This window comes from Populus nigra, chromosome 18, assembly GCF_951802175.1.
Source record: "Populus nigra chromosome 18, ddPopNigr1.1, whole genome shotgun sequence".
Lineage (NCBI taxonomy): Eukaryota > Viridiplantae > Streptophyta > Magnoliopsida > Malpighiales > Salicaceae > Populus > Populus nigra.
The window spans coordinates 11,095,758-11,116,256 of NC_084869.1; the positions used below are offsets into that span (position 1 = coordinate 11,095,758).

A 20,499-nucleotide genomic window follows, 5' to 3' on the forward strand; every position below is an offset into this window, starting at 1 on the left:
TAAGAATAAAGCTAGTTCCAACTGCACCAGAAGTTCAGAGCTAAACAAATTTATGCGTATTTGGTCAATTCTGTTCTATACATTTTTTATTTTGATTTTGAAACACTTGTAAATTTCGTGAGTTTCATGAGATAAGAGCAGAGAAATAACAAAGAATCAAAAATTAAATGTGGCTAATACATCTATCCTGAAACCTAGAGAAAATTAAATGTCCCCAGAGAAGGAAAAACAACAAATCCTAAAGCTAGGCTCATTTTTCTTAAGCATAGAACAAGAGATCTATTTTGAATTGAAATATCTAATCCTGTTGCATAATTTATCCATTGAAAATAGAAAGATAAGAAACACAAGGCAATACAATTTTTTGATGCTTATTACACGAACTGTCAAGTTGCAGAAGAGAACAAGGCGCAGTATGGAAAGATCAGACATCCTTGAATCTAGTGCAACAAAATGATAACTTGATATTACAAAGCAAGGTTGTGCACTGCTCATCCCGGCTTCCCAGATAACATTAGTGCTAGTGGTTTTGGTTGACTGCTGAAGTGAGAATATAATTCATGAAACGTTTAGCTTATGGTTATAAAATAACAAGACCAAAAAGACCTGCATATCATATCCTGGCCTTTTCACATAAAAATGCAATCAAGCAGCATAACTACCCAGTCCCAACAACAGCAGTCACTTCTGGTAATCCATCTGGAAGAAGAAATATCTAATGCTCTGGAGGTGCCGGAGTATAAGACACCAAGAGATATGCAGTGCTATATACATGCAGGCAGCAATGCAAAGTCCTTTCTTCTGGGCCTTCATCCGCATTCAAAACTGAAAAGCCACGTCCAATTTCCCCTCGACAAAATACTCCGGCCATTGGGACCCCAGGAAAATTGTCCAAAAATGGTGAGCTATCAACATTGCAACGTTCAAAGAATGATTCACCACGGCCACAACAAGAGAAAACAAAACCTCCAACAAGCTCCTTACTACAGACATTATCAGAAACTCCTGCTTGAAGGCAGTTTCTAGAACTCCAATCTAGCTTCAGTTTTCTGAAATTCTTAGAGACTTCATTACATGAAGATAGTGCAGTAGTTGGATCTGAATGGTAAAATTGGAAATAGTCACCAGTTCTGATGCCAACTCCATCAGCAAAAAGGTACTCTTGATCTCCTCTGTTGACAAGGAACCAGCTTGATGAGAAGAGTATATTTGAAAATGGTCTGCAAGTGTGAGCTTTAAACCAAGCAAAAGGAAAAAACTCCCACATCCAAATTTATTGTTTGTTATGATACTAATATTGTTGGTTCTAGCACTTGTGCACACTGCACTAAAGTAAAACAATTCAATTTTCATCAGCTGTTTTGGTTATAGATTCAGAAACGCTTGAGAGTATAGCATTTCAGTCATTGTGAAGGAATCCAGAGTAAAAAGGAATACAAGAAAATAATGCATGAATCTCTTAAAGTTTGACAAGGTGAGTGATGAAAGTAACAGATGCTTCATGTTTGGTAAATTCTTCTAAGCACATGGTGAATGTCTGTAAGAAAAAACAAGGCCAATTAAAATTATGAAAGTTAAACATCTCACCCCATAACTCCATGGAAAACCAGGAATGTCATCACTCTTGACTTCTCTGACCCAATAAAGCATTTTCTTTGTTCAGTAACCCCAATGTACAGGTCAGGGCGTCCAATTTGGTTCACCAACTGTCACATATTTATACTTTTGAGAGAGAACAAATGCAATGAAAGGATTAATTCTCTACATTCAATCAAATATAATATAATAAAAGATTAATAACAGTGAAACACCACTCAAAAACCAATGTACAATTTTCTTTCTTGTCTGGAGCATAGAAAGTAGGTAACTTTCTTTAAGACAATAACATAAATGTCAATGCAAAGCTAAAAACTAAAGAAAACCTATAATTAAAAGCAGAAAAGAAACCTACACTCATCTTGGGCAACAACTTTTAAATGTAAGAACAAGAGCTCTATTATTAACATTTCAGATTATAAGAGTGTATGCAGCAAGAAAACTCTTGTATAGCTTAACTGCTGATTTCCATTGAGAGTAAAATCTAACGTTAATTGAAACACAGTTTAGTTCGGGAGAGTAAAATCTAACGTTAATTGAAACACAGTTTAGTTCGGATACTATATCATTGCCTAATAAGCACTTCCAATCTGGAAAAAAAAACAATTTTTTAAAATCCTTGTATAACCTTTTAGACATGTAATTTCTGAAACCAACATTGGACCACTTCAGAAAATAGGCTATTCAGAATAATAGTGAAACAGTATATTTAAGCATCAAATTCTTTTTTTCTTGTTTAACTCGGAAGTGAAATAAACTTTTGAATTGGAAATTGCAAATATCCTATCATATCAAGGAGCCATCTCCACATCACCAATTTAATATCTATGAATTACGATCATGATGCAGACACTTTGAAACCCTAGAAAAGGACTAGTTAAAAATAGGTAAATTTGGAATGGAAGGAAACCAAGTGCATAATGCAGTATACATTAATAAAGCAATAATAAATATGATTCCAAGTGACTGACCTTAGCCAAACCAAAAACTATACCAGAGAATATGATTTCTATCTCGTTTTCCAACCACATTAATGTAACAGATAGATCATTGTCAGTCAGAGATAACATGATCTGAGGTTGTTAAACTAAACAAAAGTTTGTGTGTGACTATGCATATGATTCACGCAACAGTAAAGTAAAGCCAATTACTCAATCCCAATTAATTTGAGCACTAAAACAAAAGGAGAGATCTTAAACATCAAAATCTACAAATGTATATTTCTAAACATAGATCTTAAACAAATATCATAAATAGATTATGTAAACACTACAAATAAACTAGGAGTTAAGAAATCACCATAAGCAAAAAAGAATGGGTTTCCAGAAGAAAAACATACCTCATTGTTGATGTCATCTAGAATCCTTTGACCATCTTGAATCTCTTGTTCCCCTTCTCTTCTGGCAGTAAGCAATGTCGTACAACCTGTCTCAGATCCAATCTTTCTAACAGAAACTGCCTTGTACCTTGGGCCTATTGCAGAAACACCAGAGGATAATGCAGCATGGAATTGGATTTCCCCTGTGCCTGCTCAATAAGTGAGAGCAGCAAAGGTATGAGAGAGCATGTCATGTGATTCGACAATGAAAAGGTCTGCACATTGCCAATCCATTTTAGTTGCAAAAGATGAAATAGCAAAAACAGAGATTAATAAACCGATACCACAAGGCTTGTCTCGATCCCTTGCAAATACAAGAGCAACTGCAGCAGGAAAATGTTCACTGTTCCCATAGTCATTTCGGGACTCTACGCCACTTCGGTACAGGAATTGAGCTCTCTCATCACCAACAATGACAGTATCCCTTGACATGGCATGATCTGCAACATACAACATATTATCAACTTTAAGAAGCAGCACAGGAACTGCTATGTGACAGTTTTTGATGTCTAGCAACACTTTCAAAACCCAGGACAAGAATTAAATAGCCAATTAATTTATCGGCTAAATGGATGTGTTTGCTTAGTACACTATCTAGTGAGTAACCAAACAGATAGGATTAGTGACAAACTTGTACATTCTTAAATAATTTATTGCTGCAGGTGAGCACGACAGAAAAGGAATTGTCTCTCATCAACCTCTGAAGACTCTTCCAGAAAAAAAAAATTGAACAAACAATAGATACAAAAATGCCTTCCTTTTCATAATATTTGGTTTCAGAAATGTATAAAATATGAACCCTCAGATCAACCATGCCAATTAATTGCACAATTCGAATTAGCAGTGTTTGCCATGTCAGGGGTCCCAAAGTTAAAATTTGTGTACTCTTCGTTTGCCATGTTTTCTGTAACAAAACAAGCCTTGTTCTATATTTTCCTATGAACAACAAGAAGCACAAGAAGAAAGAAAGTTTCCTTAGTTGAGAAAACTCACCCAGCTTTTCCATGACAGGTTTCTGGTCAGCACCTTCATCCTATAGCAGGACCAAAATCACATCTTAGCAAGAATCACACTCAATAAAAGGATGTGCAAGCAAGTTGGAAAACATTATCTTACTCCAAACAGTATTATCCCAACAGGTGATGCCCAACCAGAAACAGAAGCTGCATAATCCCTAATATTCATCACAAAGTAATCAACCAAAGCCGGTCTATGTACCTGATTTCATATCAGCAGAACATAATAAAGATCAGTTAGCTTATTGACAACAAATTCATATAGCGGCATATGCTAGACATCACATATGGCAAATCAAGCTCACAGCCACAGAACCATTCAACTTAGGGCAATAGAAATGAAGAATCCTATAGAGAATATCATTTTCCAAACTGAGGTTTAGTTACCTTTCTTGGTTGTAACAGCGGGATGACATCAACTTTTAGTCCAGGTAAAAACCCCACAGTCAAAATGATACCAAAGCATGAATTTGATTCTCCATCAGCCCAATATTCTTCCAACATAACCTGCACAAGCACACATTTATTTGAAAGAAGCCAAAAATGTAGTCTTTCATATTTCTTAAAAAGAACAAAAGTACTAATCTTTTACAGTGCTGACCTCTCTATGTTCACCAGTAACCGCATCTCTTCCCATGATTCCACTTGCACAAGACACAATAATTGGAGTTTGGGAACCAAGTTTTGTTGCTAACTACAACACAAAACCATGCAAATCGACTCAGCATCATATTGACCCAAAACAAGAAAACCAAAAATTGCCCGAAGATAATACTTCGACCGATAATAAATCTTACAAAATCAAGTTTTTCTCTCAGATCAACTCCACTGCCAATAACATTGGCAATAGCAAAATGAGGTCTAATGGGCTCAGAGAGAACCTTATTGACAACCTCTTCTAATGCAACCTGTTTGATCATCAAAAACCACACAGAAAAAAAAAACCCAATTCAAGTTAGAGGCTTTACATTACACCGATGATCTTTTCTTGATTTTTTAAGGACCTAACAAGAGTCTTCTAATGCAAAATATTGATATCATCGAAAAAACACAGAAACCCAATTCAAGATAGAGACTTTGCGGTAAAGTTATGATCTTTATTTGGATTTTTGAAGACCCAACAAACCTTTTCGTTTGGATTGAGAGAAAAAGCAGAGGCGAACTTTGGTTTGGAGAGGATTTGATTGCAAATTTGATTCCATGATTTGCTAACGCAAGCTGCTGATGCAAAGGATGAAGCTGGTAGTCTCTTTACTATGTTTTGTACAAGGTCTTCGTTTATGGATGCAAAGCTTGTCATTGGCATTTTGGGTTCTTTCGGTTTCTCCTCCATTGTTGTGTTATCAGAATTCTCCAGCTGTGGCTGAAAGTAAAAGGCCTTTTAACGACTGGTCATTTGCATCCGATTTAAATTCTGCTTTGTTCTGCAATACCTGCAAACGACTGGTCTTTCGAATCTGATTAACGTATTTTGTTTTGTTTCTCAATGCATGTAAACGACTTGTCATTTGAACCTATTGAACGACATCTGTTTTAGTGCGTTTCATTGCACTGTTGTTGCAACTGTTACTGAGTTGTAGCTAGCAAGTTGCAATGGACAAGGGTCAAGCTACTTTCGAGCCACTTTTCGCGTTGCAAGACAGAACATCCACTTCCACACATGCACATTCTTGTTTTCTGTCAAAGTAGGTGGATAAGCGTGCGTTAAATTGTCAAGGGGCATGAATTGGCCATAAGAACTAGGAACTAGAGGCTTTTCGCTTCTTCGTAGTTCTCAAACTTTCTTTTCCTGAACAATCATGTAATTCTTTAGCTTGAGTGTATTTCAAAGGCAAAACTTTTAGGCAAACCAGATCATATAGAAAAGGAGTAATCCTCTCCAATTTAGTTCCACATTATTATGCATACAAACATCCACTGGATGAAAAACTAAATAACTTCAGTCTAATTATACTGACAAGTAAGAACCTGTCCAACTCCTCTAATAACTTCAGTCTAATTATACTGACAAGTAAGAACCTGTCCAACTCCTCTAATGCAACATCCTTGCTATCCTGCTAGTCCCAGCGATACATTCGCAATTCTTTTCAGTGTTGCAGAATTGCTTCATGCTTGTCTCCTCATAGATATTAACTCTCTAAAGGTGGTGGAAGATATGACATAACCAAATATATTGTGCTGTAAACATGGACGCAGCATCGAGGGGAGGTTTCGTCGTCATATTCTTCGTTCATCAAGCTTTTGGGGCCCCTTCCTATTTCTCCTCTGCAGAATAATCCTGCTACTGGAGCTGTAGGAAAGTTGTTGCAGAATGGGTAGCTATCAACAAAAGTGTCTCCGAAGAATGACTCACCGCGATGATAGCAAGAGAAAATGAAACCACCAAGCACTTCTTCCTTATCGTCCTTGTCAGCTAAATTGCTCAAACGAAGATAATTTTTGCTTTTCAGTTCTGCCTTCAGAGCTAGAAGTTTGTTGAAGGCATGGTCACATGATGACGAAGCAGTAGCCGAATCTGACTGGTAGAATAGGAAGGAATCACCAGTTCTGATGCCGATACCATTGACAGTAAAGTAATATTCTCCTCCTCTGTTAATGGCCAAGAGAAAACACAATTAATCTACATATTTTCTGCTACTGATGATCAAAGAAATCCTGAACATATAATCTGGACAAGATATCTTTGTTATCGAATAAAAAACAATATGAGACACAGCAGAGATGGAAACTGATCACTTATTTTACCCTATGACTTTGTAGAAATCCAAAGATTTTCCTGGTGTCAAAATCCCTGAATCACTGGTGCGTTGAGTTTCTTTGGTGACACCAATGTAAAGATCAGCAAACATATCTTCTTCCCTTAACTGTAACAGATTCAATAGGTTACTTAAGGAAGAAAATGAGCTTTAAAACAATTTAACAATGAGACACTGTCCTTCAAAAGGAAACACTCTTTTTAGTTAGATTTACAGTAATCAACCAAGAAATTTCTCGGTTATATGTCTTAAACTCAACAACGAAATCAAGAAAAGGAAATCCTTTCATTGCTTGACTTCTCTAAAATGGTAAAAAAAGATGATATTTATTTAGAAATCAAAATAGCCATATAAAAAACAGCACAATTATTCAAAACAAACAAAGAAGAAGGAGAACCTGTTGTTTGATTTCATTTAAAATCGCCCCGGCAGCCATAATGCCATCCTGTCCTTCCAGTCTCGCAAACAGACATGAACGCTCTGAATCTTTTGGTACAACACAAACTGCCTTTAGCATGGGACCAAATGGTAGTACACCTGTTGACTTTGTGACGTGGAATTGAATTTCTCCTAAACCTGCTCAACCCCAAAGGCCAGAAAGGACTCATCAAAACAAATTCATAATCTTAGGCGAAAAGGGCAGCAACAGAAAGGTAAAATGATGCGTCTAGCATATTTTGGAAGCTCCAAAAGTATGATACCAGCTACGTCATTTCTAATTTTTAAGTGAAGCACATGGTGTTAGTTTTAGCATAATTTGCTTCAATTCATACAAATCATCAAGTACCTTCAGGCTTGTATCTATCCCTTGCAAAAACAAGGGCAACAGCTTGAAAGCAGCATGTATACACGAGTTGATTTAAAGAATCATCCCCAGTTCTGAAAATGAAGTTGGCACTTGCATCGCCTACAATGACTGTTTCTTCTGGCATAGCACAATCTGCTAAGTTGAAATGTTATAAGCTACATAGTACATATGTGAGCTGCGCCACAACTAGAACTTTGAACACCGTACATGTTATTGTTAGCTAGAAATGCTACAAATGAATGAAACAAGCCACCTTATACCACAAATATGTATCTGGTAAGGTACTTACCCATCTTTGCAACAATAGGTTTCATGTCAGTGGTTTTGTCCTAGACAATCAACAATGGCACATGTTATAGCAACCAAAGAAATTTAATAGAATTTTAATTAAAAGCTTATACAAGGACGCCAACTTACTCCAAACATTATGATCCCAGCAGGGGCTGCACAATCTGAAACAGCAGCTGTGTAATGTAAAATATCCATCACAAATTTGTCAACCAATGTATTGGATTCCTGATGATGGTGAAAAATGTTGTAAGTCAGTAATCCATTTAGTGGACAAACAACAAATAATAGCTCTCATACTTTTCAAATTCAATGTCATAGCACTTTATGCTTCATTGAGTATGATGGCCAGTATTCCCAATGCATTATTATATAAGATGGGGGATTCCTGAAGATAATATTGCTCTCCATTAAGCACAATGAACCTTACCTGTCTCGGTTGTAACAGCGGAATGGTGCCAATTTTGAGTCCAGGTAAAAATCCAACGAGCAGAACTAGTCCTCTTTCAGCTATATCTGATTCTTGGATATTAGGACCGGAAGTTGTTTCCCATTTTTCCTGCATATTAATTCCATAAGGTTTGGCATCACCACCAGCAGAAATTTTAATTAATTTATATAAACATGCGTATGAAATCATCAGAAAAACACAAACCTCAAACAGTTCATCAGCAATGACATCGACACCAATGATTCCACTGGAAACATTAGTAATTATTGGGATTCTTGAACCCAGTTTTTCAATTATCTGCACGAAAGACCATAGGTAATGAAATCAAAATTTTATTCTGATTGGAAGAGAGAAGTGGGAATCTTGAGCATATTAACCAAATACAATAATATGAAAGATTCAGAAGAGAATTATTACCAGTCCATGAGCCAGTTCCAAGTTGAACTCTTTGCTAATGCAGGCAATAGCAAAGTGTGGACGAATAGGCTCAGAGAGAACTTGCTCAATGACCTCTTTCACAGCATCCTAGCATCGTAGCACAAAAACTAGTGAGCTCTATTTGGTTTTGTTTGATAAAACAATGGAGCACAAAGGGAAAACTTGAAGATTTCTATCCACTTCATTTTGGTTAATCTTTAATTTCATTACCATTATTCTCTTCTTCGGTTTCTTAAGAAAACTTTGGTTAGCCGTTGCTGTCAGCGGCGAGGATTTTTTAAATGAGAGGATAAATTAATGAAAAATATTTGATATATATATATATATATATATATATATATATATATATATATATATATATATGTGTGTGTGTGTTTGTTAAATATAAAAATTAATTTGAAATATATGTACAAACTCAAGTCAAGCGATTTTATATTTTAAAATTACTTTATAATGATTTTATTTTTAATCTCATTAAAAATATATTTCTCAATATATACAACAAACTTTTATTTATTTATTTCTAAATCTTTCAATAATTAGAAAAGTTTTTTGCAACAATTCTATGCTGACATATGATATATAACATCTAAAATAATAGTTTAAAAGGATTGTTATAAATTGATGTTGTTCTTATTGACTTGTTGTTTTGTACAAGTGGATTAAACATAAATATTAAATATTTTTTTTAATTTATTTATTATGTCCCTAATTTTTTTAGTTATCATGTACTTCATTTTTAATCATTAGTAAATTTACTATCATCATTTTTCATATAAAATTCATAACAAAATACTTATCAATTCATCAAAACTCATTTCAATTCATATCCATTAGCATATAATATTACTCATACACATATTAATTCAACAAACCCATAAATTATTATAAACCCTAACATTTTCAATAACTAATTATAAAGAAATAAAATTAAAATTTGATAATGAAACAAATAAAAAAGATGAAGAAAACTTTTCTAAAAAATAAAGTATAAGAGGTTATTTATTTAACTAATTAATAGTTTAAGGCTTGAAAAGAAATTTTATATTAAAAAAATAGTAAAAACAAAATAAAAAGCTTGGATTAATTAATTAGTAACTAACCAAAAAATATTATTATATTAATATTTTAATATAACAAACTGGTTTCAGATAAATACCTCCTACAGTTTTTTATAAGTAGAGAGAGTTATTTTTTTTATTCTACTTAGGCTTATGAGATCCCAGCTGCTATTCTTAAATTCCACTTTCTTCAATGGAAGCTTGTGTTTGGACAGCCATTACTTGCTATGTCATTGGTTACATAAACGCTGACTGAAACTGGACAATCTCATCAGCACATGATTCTTATATTTTTTTTCGACCTGAAGGAACAATACCAATTCCTGCTGCGCGTGCATTACACATGACAGCGAATATGTTCTACGAACATAAATGCAATCATATCAGCAACAATGAGGTTGGTTCCTCGTGTTTCTCCAACCGGACGAACAATTAATACCAATTCCAGTTGCACGTGTATGACACGCAACAGCAAATATGTTCTAAATGCTGACTGAAATTGGACAATCTCGCCAGCCACATAGGTTCCTCCCGTTTCTCCGATGGAGAAACAATTTTGCTTATATATTTTTGTATTTTAAAACTTTTTTTTTAATTTGATTTTTTTTCTTTAAATTAATATTTTTTTATGTTTTCAATCATTTGATGTACTAATATCAAAAATAATTTTTTAAAAATAAAAAATATTATTTTAATACATTTTCGAGTAAAAAACACTTTAAAAAACAACCGTGATCAATATTCCTAAACACTCTATTAATACCAATTCCAGTTGCACATGCATGACACGCAGCAACAAATATATATATATATATATATATTCTTTTGTTTTCTCCACCTAAAAATACAATTCTAGTTGGGCGTGTCATGCACGTGTATACGAACATGTTTGTGAACATATATGCTAACAATATAATTCCTTTTGTTTTCTCGTCTAAAAAAGCAATTCTTGTTGCACATGTCATGCACGTGTATACGGATATATTTGTAAATATATATGTTAATGATATGATTTTTCTTGTTTTCTCCGTCTAAAAAAACAACTACAACCATACTCCCAAACACTCTATTAATACCAATTCCAGTTGAACATGCATGACACGCAGCAATATATATATATATTCTTTTGTTTTCTCCGCCTAAAAATACAATTCTAGTTGCGCGTGTCATGCATGCGTATACGAATATGTTTGTGAACATATATGCTAACAATATAATTTCTTTTATTTTCTCCATCTAAAAGAACAATTCTTGTTGCACGTGTCATGCACATGTATACGAATATATCAGTAAATATATATGTTAATGATATGATTTTTCTTGTTTTCTCCGCCTGAAAAAACAACCGCAACCATACTCTCAAACACTCTATTAATACCAATTCCAATTGAACATGCATGACACGCAACAATATATATATATATATATATATATATATATATATATATATATATATATATTCTTTTGTTTTCTCCGCCTAAAAATACAATTTTAGTTGCGCGTGTCATGCATGTGTATATGAATATGTTTGTGAACATATATGCTAACAATATAATTTCTTTTATTTTCTCCATCTAAAAGAACAATTCTTGTTGCACGTGTCATGCACATGTATACGAATATATCTGTAAATATATATATGTTAATGATATGATTTTTCTTATTTTCTCTGCCTAAAAGAACAATTTTATTTTGCGCGTGTGATGCACGCGAATGCGAATATGTTTATGTGAAAATATATGCTAAATGAAATCGGGCAATCATATAAAAAACAATAGCATTTCTCTTGTTTTCTCCGACCAAATGGATACGCATACCAATTTCAGAACTGGAATTAAAAAAAAAATAAGAAAGTGAAACAACTTACATGGAGAGAAGGGTTGAGGGAGAGAGCTGAAGCAAGCTTAGGCCTTTTGAGTATTTGGCTGCATATTTTGTACCAGCGTTTGTTAACGCAGGCAGCATACGCAAAGGTCGAAGCCGGTAACCTTGAGAGTATATTTTGCACAATCTCTTCATCCACCAGAGAGAACCCGCTCATCCTTTTTCCTGATAGCTGCGTAGCCATTTGAGTATGTGATATATGTGAAGCCGACGTATTGTTTTGCATGGAAAACATAGGATTGGTACTGCCTGTTTTATACTTGGTTCGAGGGTGTCGCAATTCAATTTGAAAAAGAACTTATCTTTTCCGAATCCTGTTGCAATTAAGGGCATTAAAGGAGATTGTGATTCTTTTCCTTTATTGGCTTATGGTTTTGGATTCTCTGAATTGAATGGGTTTTGGTGTTTTGTGTCACCGTTATGTATCCCACTTTAGTATCCATATTCATTGCATTGTTTACTCATATTTTTTACATATTCCCCACAAAGGTAAAGACTAATGAGCATTAATATGGTGGAGGCTGGCTTCCTTTTCATTCCTAAAAATGAACCTATAATAAAAGTTACAAAAGCATTTTCCATGAATTTTTTCAAATAATTTTGGTGTCATTTCAGAGCTAGGGTTAGAAAATGATATTGAATTAAGGTCCATCAATGCATAAAAAATTCCAATAGCTAGTATTCTAGATCTCTCATTAGAATATTGTAATCTTTTCTTTCAAACACCACGTGCAGAAATGATAGTTGCGAATGTTTTATACATCAAATTGCTAGAAATTTATTTTAATTAACATGGTTTAAACAAATTATAAATAAATAAGAAATAAATCTCAAAGAACTCTTGGTTTTTTTAGATTTAATTCTTGATTTGTTATGCTAATTAAATGTTAATAATAGTGAGAATTAATTCTTATTAATTCTTCAACCTTTTAACTTTCAAAATTCATAGTAAAAAGAAAGGTGAAAGAATAGATTTCAATTGAATTTTTCAAATTTTTCATACTCTTTCTAACCTTATATTTTAATATTTTCTTCTCATTTTAAGCTTTAGTTTTCCTCCAAAATCTAGAGTTTAGGTTCATCTTATTGAGAGTTGTTTAAGTTTTTTTATTTTTTAGTTCAAAAACCTTGTTTAAAAGAACATCTAAACCAATGTGGTGATGTTGTAATCTTGAAAAACATATTGTAGACATCCTAGTTGCACAAATGAGAAGCAATAAAACTTTAAGAACAAATAATTCATTATTGACAATAACAAAAGTCTCATTATTTTAAAGTGTTTTAACAAGTAAGTACCCTTCTTTATTTTAATTTAAACGTATAAATTTTTATTATTAGTATGTATGCTAGGATTTTGAATTAATAACAATTGTAGTTTATATATATATATATATATATATATATATATATGCATGCTAGTGTTCTATTATTATATTTGAGTTGAAAGCATGTTTGATGTGGGTTATTATTTTACATGCTTATAAATTTAAATTTGTATGAACTCTAAGCTTTTCTTGAAAATGTTCTTATATTTAACATGACTTGTTATGATAAATTAAACATCATTTGTTTACTAGTCGAATATATTTACAAACTTTAGACCTACATAAACCTCATTGTCATCCCCTAACATACTACCTAATTATTCATCTCAACCACTTACTTTTTTATCGACTTTGATCCAAATCTATTTAGAAATTAGATAGCATTGACCAATTCCAAGACCACAATACAAGTAAAAAAAACCGTTCATGAAAAGATAACATTGTCTAATTTTAAATAGATTTGAAACAAATTTTGGGACAAATACTTGTCCCTAACAAATTTATTGATTTTACATGACCTTGAAATTGAGGTAAGTTAGGAAAATAAATTTATGTATGGATCCTTATATCAATTATCATAGTTACAGACTTATTATAACGGGATCCTAAATGTGCTAATTAGTTTATTAGAGGTGATATACCGGGTTTTAGCAAGTTCATAAATGTCAAGGTAGTAAAAATGTATAGGTTCAAGGAAATATACTAGAAATGAATTTTCCCCTACAAGAAATAGATTTCTTTGACAATGGCATTATCTCTACTAATAAAACTATGATTTCTTATATATGAAATAGAGAAGTTGTTTTTGTTTTGAATACAGTTGTTCTTTATATATATTGAGTTAGTTATTAGTATATACGTAATTTGTGTTGGGTCCTTACGCTTTAACATAGATCAAGCACAAAAGCCTCAATCCATTATAATACTGAAGGAGGCTATGTGGAATTTTGACCTCTGCAATTTGTTTCCCCTGGCATCTACTGCATCCAAGCAATATGTCACTATAGATCAGTCATCATGCATGTTTTGTTCATCGTTTATCACAATAGTCAACTTGTATAACAACTCAAAAGAACTGATCGTATATTTTATTTATAATGATCTAGACTGAATTGACTAGAACTTTATTAAACAATGGAAAAGTTTATTACAATAGGGACTGAATTGAAATTAAAGAAAATTTTAGGTGATCAATTTGAGGTGGTTGGGCCTCCAAAAACTAATCTAAGAATTGCGAAACTTCATGATTATTAAATTTAAAACATAGTTGGTTCATGATTATTAAATTTGAAACATAGTAGGTTTGTATATATTAAACCAATGCTAATACAAAATTTAAATAAAGAGAAAAGAGGTAACTAATTGACCCCTTATAAATAAACTGATCAAATTGGTTTTGTTAGTGGATGCCAATTGTATTCCACCTTAAAGCCATGTGTTTTAATCTAAAAAATTAGGTAATCTCGATCCTTGATATACCAAATAAATAGGAAAAAAAACTTTTAGAGCCTTCAAATATAACCTTAGCCTTCTTCAACCAGTCCTTCTCTTTTCCTCTTCATTATCTCTTTAAATCTAGAGTTTATTCTCTAGTTTGTTATAACTCCTCCCCTTATCAAAATCATCATTCTCAAGGTGAGGATATGCTTCTGCTAACCATTTTCTAGACTTCCAGATTGTATTTTTATCATTTTTTTCATTCAAATGTATTAAAACTTCCTTAATATTGCCTCTATGATTCGTCTTTTTTATTTGACCAAGTATGTTTTTTTATTATGGGTTAGGTAATCCTTCCTAAAAAAGATAGTAAATCCTAAATCACATATGTATTATCACCGATTCTTTTCTTCAATTGAGAAACATATAGAACTAAGTAAATTCTTATTCCCTCAAAAATTTTTAATTGGTAAACCACGACTTTAACCTTTTTGTGTATTTGAAAAGGCCCATAGAATTTATACTCTTAATTTTTTATTTCTTCTATTTTGCATGTTGAGTTGATGATACGATTGGAGTTTCAGGTACACCCAATCACCCTCTTCAAATGTATGTTTTTTTTGTTCTTATATGTCTGTGCTTTTTTTATGTCTTTGATTAGTACTTAAAAGTGCATTTTTATCAAGGTTTTATATCATCATTTTGCACTTGAAGTATCAATAACTCCTTAACTAAAGCATGTTTTATAATTATATATCTAATTATATAAGATACCTTTAATTTATGGTAAATATTCATCTTAAATACAGGCCTATCACATAAATGAAAGAATTGATTGATGAGTTAAAGTACTGAAATTGAAAGGACAAAGAGATGACCAAACTTAGAAAAGAGATGCTGGTGCAGTCCAAACTAGAACACTGTTCGGTAATTGGGTCATATCTGGAGCTGTAGATCTTGGATTTAGGTCCATTTTATATGGATGGAAAGATAAGACACAGGCCTACAAATTTCATGTGGAGCCCAAGATTTAATAAGGCCGTTTTCAAGTCCAAATTGTAGCAAAAAAGAAGAAGTCCGAATCTGTCCTGCAGCCCAGAAACTGTTCAGTGTTCAGCCCATATCTCAAGTTCTAGAAGTCTAAATGATCTCAAATTTTTACCCTAGAAATATGAGATAATTTCCTAGAACTTTCATGATTGAAGTCTGTTCAAATTATGACGTTATCAATGATGTTTTTGGCAGACAAGAAGATAAGAATTGTCACTAAGTCAAGATGTGGCCACCCATTCATCAATTAGTCAACAAATCAATAGTTCTGAATTTTAGCCTATAAAAGGAGGCATTTGCCATGTATTTAGGCATCTTGGTTTTCAGATCAAGATCATGCTCTTGCTCTCTCTTTATATTTTGTAATGCTTAAGTTTTGCTTATATTAATCTCTTGCTTATGCTTTTCATTTTCTTTCCTTGTTTATGTATGCTTCTTTCTTTCATTATGTTTAGTTAAGTTAATTATGTCAAGGTGAAAAGGGTACACTAATGGTGTAAGAATAAGTATAATATAAACTTAACATGGACCTTAATGTTGGATACTAACATGCTTTATATTTGTTATCTTGTTCACTTTTAATACTTTGCTTGTTAAATGGTTAATCTAGATTTATGTTGTATAACACTTGGTACAACAAATACTTGACACTTTCATAGCCCATACTGTATGGTATAACCGACACCTGAGCTATGAAAGGAACTTGATTTGTTGTTAACATAAGTTATAATCATGAATGCCTAACAACATTTACAAGTATTAGCATTATTCGAATAAGATAACTAATGTAATCATGTTAACAATTTATAATCCGATTGGAACCTCCTTTGTGTGTGGTTTCCAGTTGAGTAATAAAAAGAGTTTATATTATACTTGTTTGAAATACCATTAGTGGATCCTCTAACCTTGACAATTATTTTTATCCTTGTTTAATCCTTACATCAATATCACATCTCAAAGCTCTCTTTAACTTATTATTGTTGTTGTTGTTGTTTATAATTTATACAATTAACCTCCCTATGGTTCGACTCCGGTCTTGCCGGGTTATTTATTACTTCGACACTCTTGCACTTGGAAGAAGACATCAATCTTTTGGTCGTGTCAGTCTTCAACTTTTAAAGGATTTATTTTAATATTTTGTAATATGTTGGTTCTATCTTTGAGATGATTTGCTATTGTATGATTCTGAGTTAATCCCAGTACATAGTTAATTAGGTTGGTTGGGTCATATTCGTAAAGGACTTTAAAAGGTGTCTCCTATAATGATAGGTGGAAATAAGAATGATTATTTTACTCAAACATGATGGATACTAACTCAAATGAATATGAGTTTTTTTTCCATTGAAGTTTGGGTAATACCCAAAGTAAAAAAATTAGGTTCGGGTAGGGTACGAATATTGCCCTACCCAACCCGTACAACATAAATAATTTTAAAATTTGAAAAAAATACATTTATACCTAGCATATATAAATAGCAAAATTTAGGGTTTTGTTCACACACACTCTCCACTTTAACCTTTCCACTCTCTAACTGTCTCTTTTATACCTTTTTTATTGCTCTCTCCTCATTATTTATTTGCTTCTTTTAGCTTAATTTTCAAGCAAATTTGTCAAAGTGTATTATATAAGCTAGCTAGTTAGGTCTTAATTATAAGCTAGTTGTTTAGGGGTAGTAAGTCAATAAATCAGATCTACATAAGCTTTTGTTATTGTTATTGTCATTAATTTACTATTGTGTTTTTTTATGCTGGGATGATGAGAGGGTTTGCTTTTAAGAGAGAAAAACACACTCTTTTATTATCATAAATGCATAAGAAACAAAACCCTACCTACACTCCTCTCTTTAATTATCCTTTTCTTTTTAGATGCTAGAAGAACAAAAGATAAGGGAAAACAAGAAGGGATAGAAGTCAAGCTAGTAGGAATTAGAGATAGGATTTAATGTGAGCATGATTATGAACGATTGGAATTGATGATGAAAAGTTTGATTCGAGAAGTGTGTGATTTGAGATCTGAACAGTTAAAGGAGAAACTAAAAGTTTAAGTTATAAAATGAATTGAGATTTGAACAGTTAAGGTTTGATGTTCAAATTAGGTCAGGTTTATACCATGACCTATCAAATAGAAGCCTGATGGTTACCTGAAATTCGATCAGGTTTGGGTCGAGTTTAAGTAAAACAATTTGTTCGGTTTTGGATATGGATATTGTAAAATCCAACCCATAAGTAACTATTGTCATCCCTAGTTGGAAATTTGGGTTGTACCACCGTTCCACTAATGATAGCTATTTAGACCAATTCCTAGGATTATCCTTTATAAAACGTTGTATCTAAGTTTCCAAGGTTTTATTAGTGATATTTGATTGTCTATTTGTCAAAGAATGATAGATAATTGACATATGAGCTTGTACTCTATGAATGTTGAAGAGTTCATGCCAAAACTTGCTTATAAATATTGGATCCTTATTAGTTACCATATTATTTGGTAACTCATGCAGCTTAATGACTTGTTGTGCAAACACTTGTGTCACATACTAAGATAGCATATGTATTATAATTAGAATAATAGTGAACTTATTAGAAGAAAGTAACCCCTCAATAAAATCCATTGAGATATAGAACCATGTTTTAGCTAGAATAAAAAGAGGTTGGGGTTTAGTATTTTCCAACTTAGCTTTTTAGCTAGTGTCATACTACTTGATGTAATTTTTTTACATTAGTCTTCAAACTCGTCCAGTTCAGTAGGGATCCTTCTTAGCTTTCTTAAGGATATTACCATACCCTAATGATTAATTATAAGACTATCATAAATGTACTTTATAATAATCCCTTTGAGGGGACATTTCTTATAAATATAAATCCTCTCATTATAGAGAAGTAATCCCTTTTTTAAAGTAATTGTATTTTTAATTGAAATCTTAAACACCCAATAGTTTTTTTTTATTTATCTGATTAAGTACTTGTTTTGTTGAACTTCTAAACTAGTGTCATAACTCTTCTTTAGTTCATTAACCCACCCCACAATAGGGGCTAATATAGCCCACAGTTTACCACCTTCAACTCCTTACATTCTTCTAAATAGGGTATTGTAAAAAACAAAAAAGTCTAACTATTTGTTTGTTAAATAAAATTTGGTCATCATTTTTTTTATTGCAATGTATTTGGTCTTGAATCAATGATTGAGTTAATTTGTTTTTTTAATTTAATCTCTTGATATTTTATTTTTATATCAGGTTTAATACTCATTCTATTAATTACAATATATTTGGTCTTGGATCATTTATTAAATTAATTATTTTTTCAATTGCATCCATTTACACTTTGTTTTATATTAGATTTAGTCTTAATTCTTTTAATTATGATGCTTTTGATCTTGAATCATTTATTGAATTAATTTGTCTTTGGATTTTATCCCTTGACATTTTATTTTTATATCAAATATAGTCCTCATTTTTTTTATTGTTATTTTTAGTTGTTCTTATCCTTTTCTTAATTGAAATTGTTTTTTTTAATTTCATCTCTTATGATTTGGGTTTTGTTTTCTTCTTATGTCAAATTTGGTTCTCTTTCTTTTCAAATCTACATTTTTAAAATCATTTTTTTTTGTTTTTTCATGTTTATCCCTAATTATTTTGGTTGGTTTATAATTTTATATTGTTATTTTTTTTCTTGCCTTTTACGTTGTGATCCGGTCTTATAATCTGTGTCATAAAGTTTAAAGGTTGGACCGGGTTCTTTTCATTCATTTTTAATTATTTTTAAAATTTTCATCAATTATCATTAAGCTTGTTAAAAATTGATTTTCTTTGTTTTTTTTTAATGTTTTAGATTCTTTTGTGAATTTGTTTTTTCTTTTCGATTTTGCACTTCAATTCAATATTTTTTTATATTTAAGGTTTGACATGATATTACTCGTGGGTTTTGACGATCTCACTTAGTTTTACTGGTGCTTTGTTTTTTAATATTTTTTTCTTGATTTCATCATTCTACAGTTTGATTAATGGAGTTTGATGATCATTATTTTTTTAGTTCTTTTTCTATTGTGTCAAATCATTGATTTTTTTTCTCGCTCTTTAAAATATAATGATAGCGCTTCGTTATTATTTTTTTCAATTGATTGGTCGCGGGCCTTGCTGCAGGCCATCATTCTTATAGCGTGGTTGCGGGTGAGGTTCACCCGCAACCACGTTAATAAACGTTTAGTAACCAAAATAAAAATGCTTTCAGTGGGTAGGACCCCTATGGCACCGCAGGTTTCAAAGAAGCAGCATTTTTGTTGCTTCTCGTCTGGGAACTGAATAGTGGAGCCATGCTCCACTGTATCTGTTCACTAAAGTGAACATTTTTTTAAAATTAATTTTTCAAAAAACCAGTGCGAGTGAATTAATTCACTCGCACTGTTCACATGAAAAGTTTCACTATTTTTTTTTTGAAAAACCAGTGCAGTTAAGTGATTTCACTCGCACTATTCACGTGAACGTGAAAAATATTTTTAAATTTATTTTTTAAAAAATTAGTTTAAGGTGAATTAAATTTACTCGTACTGTAATCTCAATTTTATTCCTAATAATATTTTACCTAATTTTATTACACGCTCAAATTTTTTTTGAAAACTGTAGTTCTTGTCGAATGAATTTTGTACGTAATGAAATTGTAAATTTTTTTTTAAAAAAATTGAGTTTTACTCAAAAAACTAGTATTTAATATTATTTAATTACACTACAAAAATTAGAAGGATATCGCATGATAACGTAACATTTTTGGAATTTGATCGCAATTTCAATTATGTTCTTGCCGGGCCCGACCCAGTTAAAAAAATTAGTTTTTATTTTTATTTATAATTGTGTTTTATTCAAAAAATTAGAAGGAGATCGCTTGATGACGTAACAAAAACTTCAGTTTTTGTTGTTGCTCGCTTAAGAAACCATGGAAAATATAGTCCTTGTTGGATAGATTTCGTATGTGATGACATTACACATAGTTTAATGGAATAATAAAAAATATTTGATATC

General features: G+C 32.0%; 2 protein-coding genes across 2 annotated transcripts; both read right to left on the minus strand.

Annotated features, from left to right (window-relative positions):
* Positions 1-282: 282 nt before the first annotated feature.
* On the minus strand, positions 283-5,384 carry LOC133678695 (F-box/LRR-repeat protein At5g63520-like). The gene is made up of 10 exons (XM_062101145.1): positions 5,117-5,384; positions 4,788-4,898; positions 4,592-4,684; positions 4,378-4,497; positions 4,091-4,192; positions 3,968-4,007; positions 3,259-3,414; positions 2,936-3,123; positions 1,588-1,706; positions 283-1,172 (listed from the first exon to the last, which is right to left on the minus strand). The coding sequence occupies exons 1-10, from the start codon at positions 5,321-5,323 to the stop codon at positions 716-718; spliced, it is 1,593 nt and encodes a 530-aa protein (XP_061957129.1). The 5' UTR covers positions 5,324-5,384; the 3' UTR covers positions 283-715.
* Positions 5,385-5,828: 444 nt separating this feature from the next.
* Positions 5,829-9,011, minus strand: LOC133678472 (F-box/LRR-repeat protein At5g63520-like). The gene is made up of 10 exons (XM_062100769.1): positions 8,942-9,011; positions 8,711-8,818; positions 8,498-8,590; positions 8,273-8,401; positions 7,972-8,070; positions 7,844-7,883; positions 7,534-7,686; positions 7,144-7,322; positions 6,736-6,854; positions 5,829-6,579 (listed from the first exon to the last, which is right to left on the minus strand). Exons 1-10 carry the CDS (start codon positions 8,942-8,944, stop codon positions 6,120-6,122), a joined length of 1,383 nt encoding a protein of 460 aa, XP_061956753.1. The 5' UTR covers positions 8,945-9,011; the 3' UTR covers positions 5,829-6,119.
* Between the last annotated feature and the right edge of the window lie 11,488 nt (positions 9,012-20,499).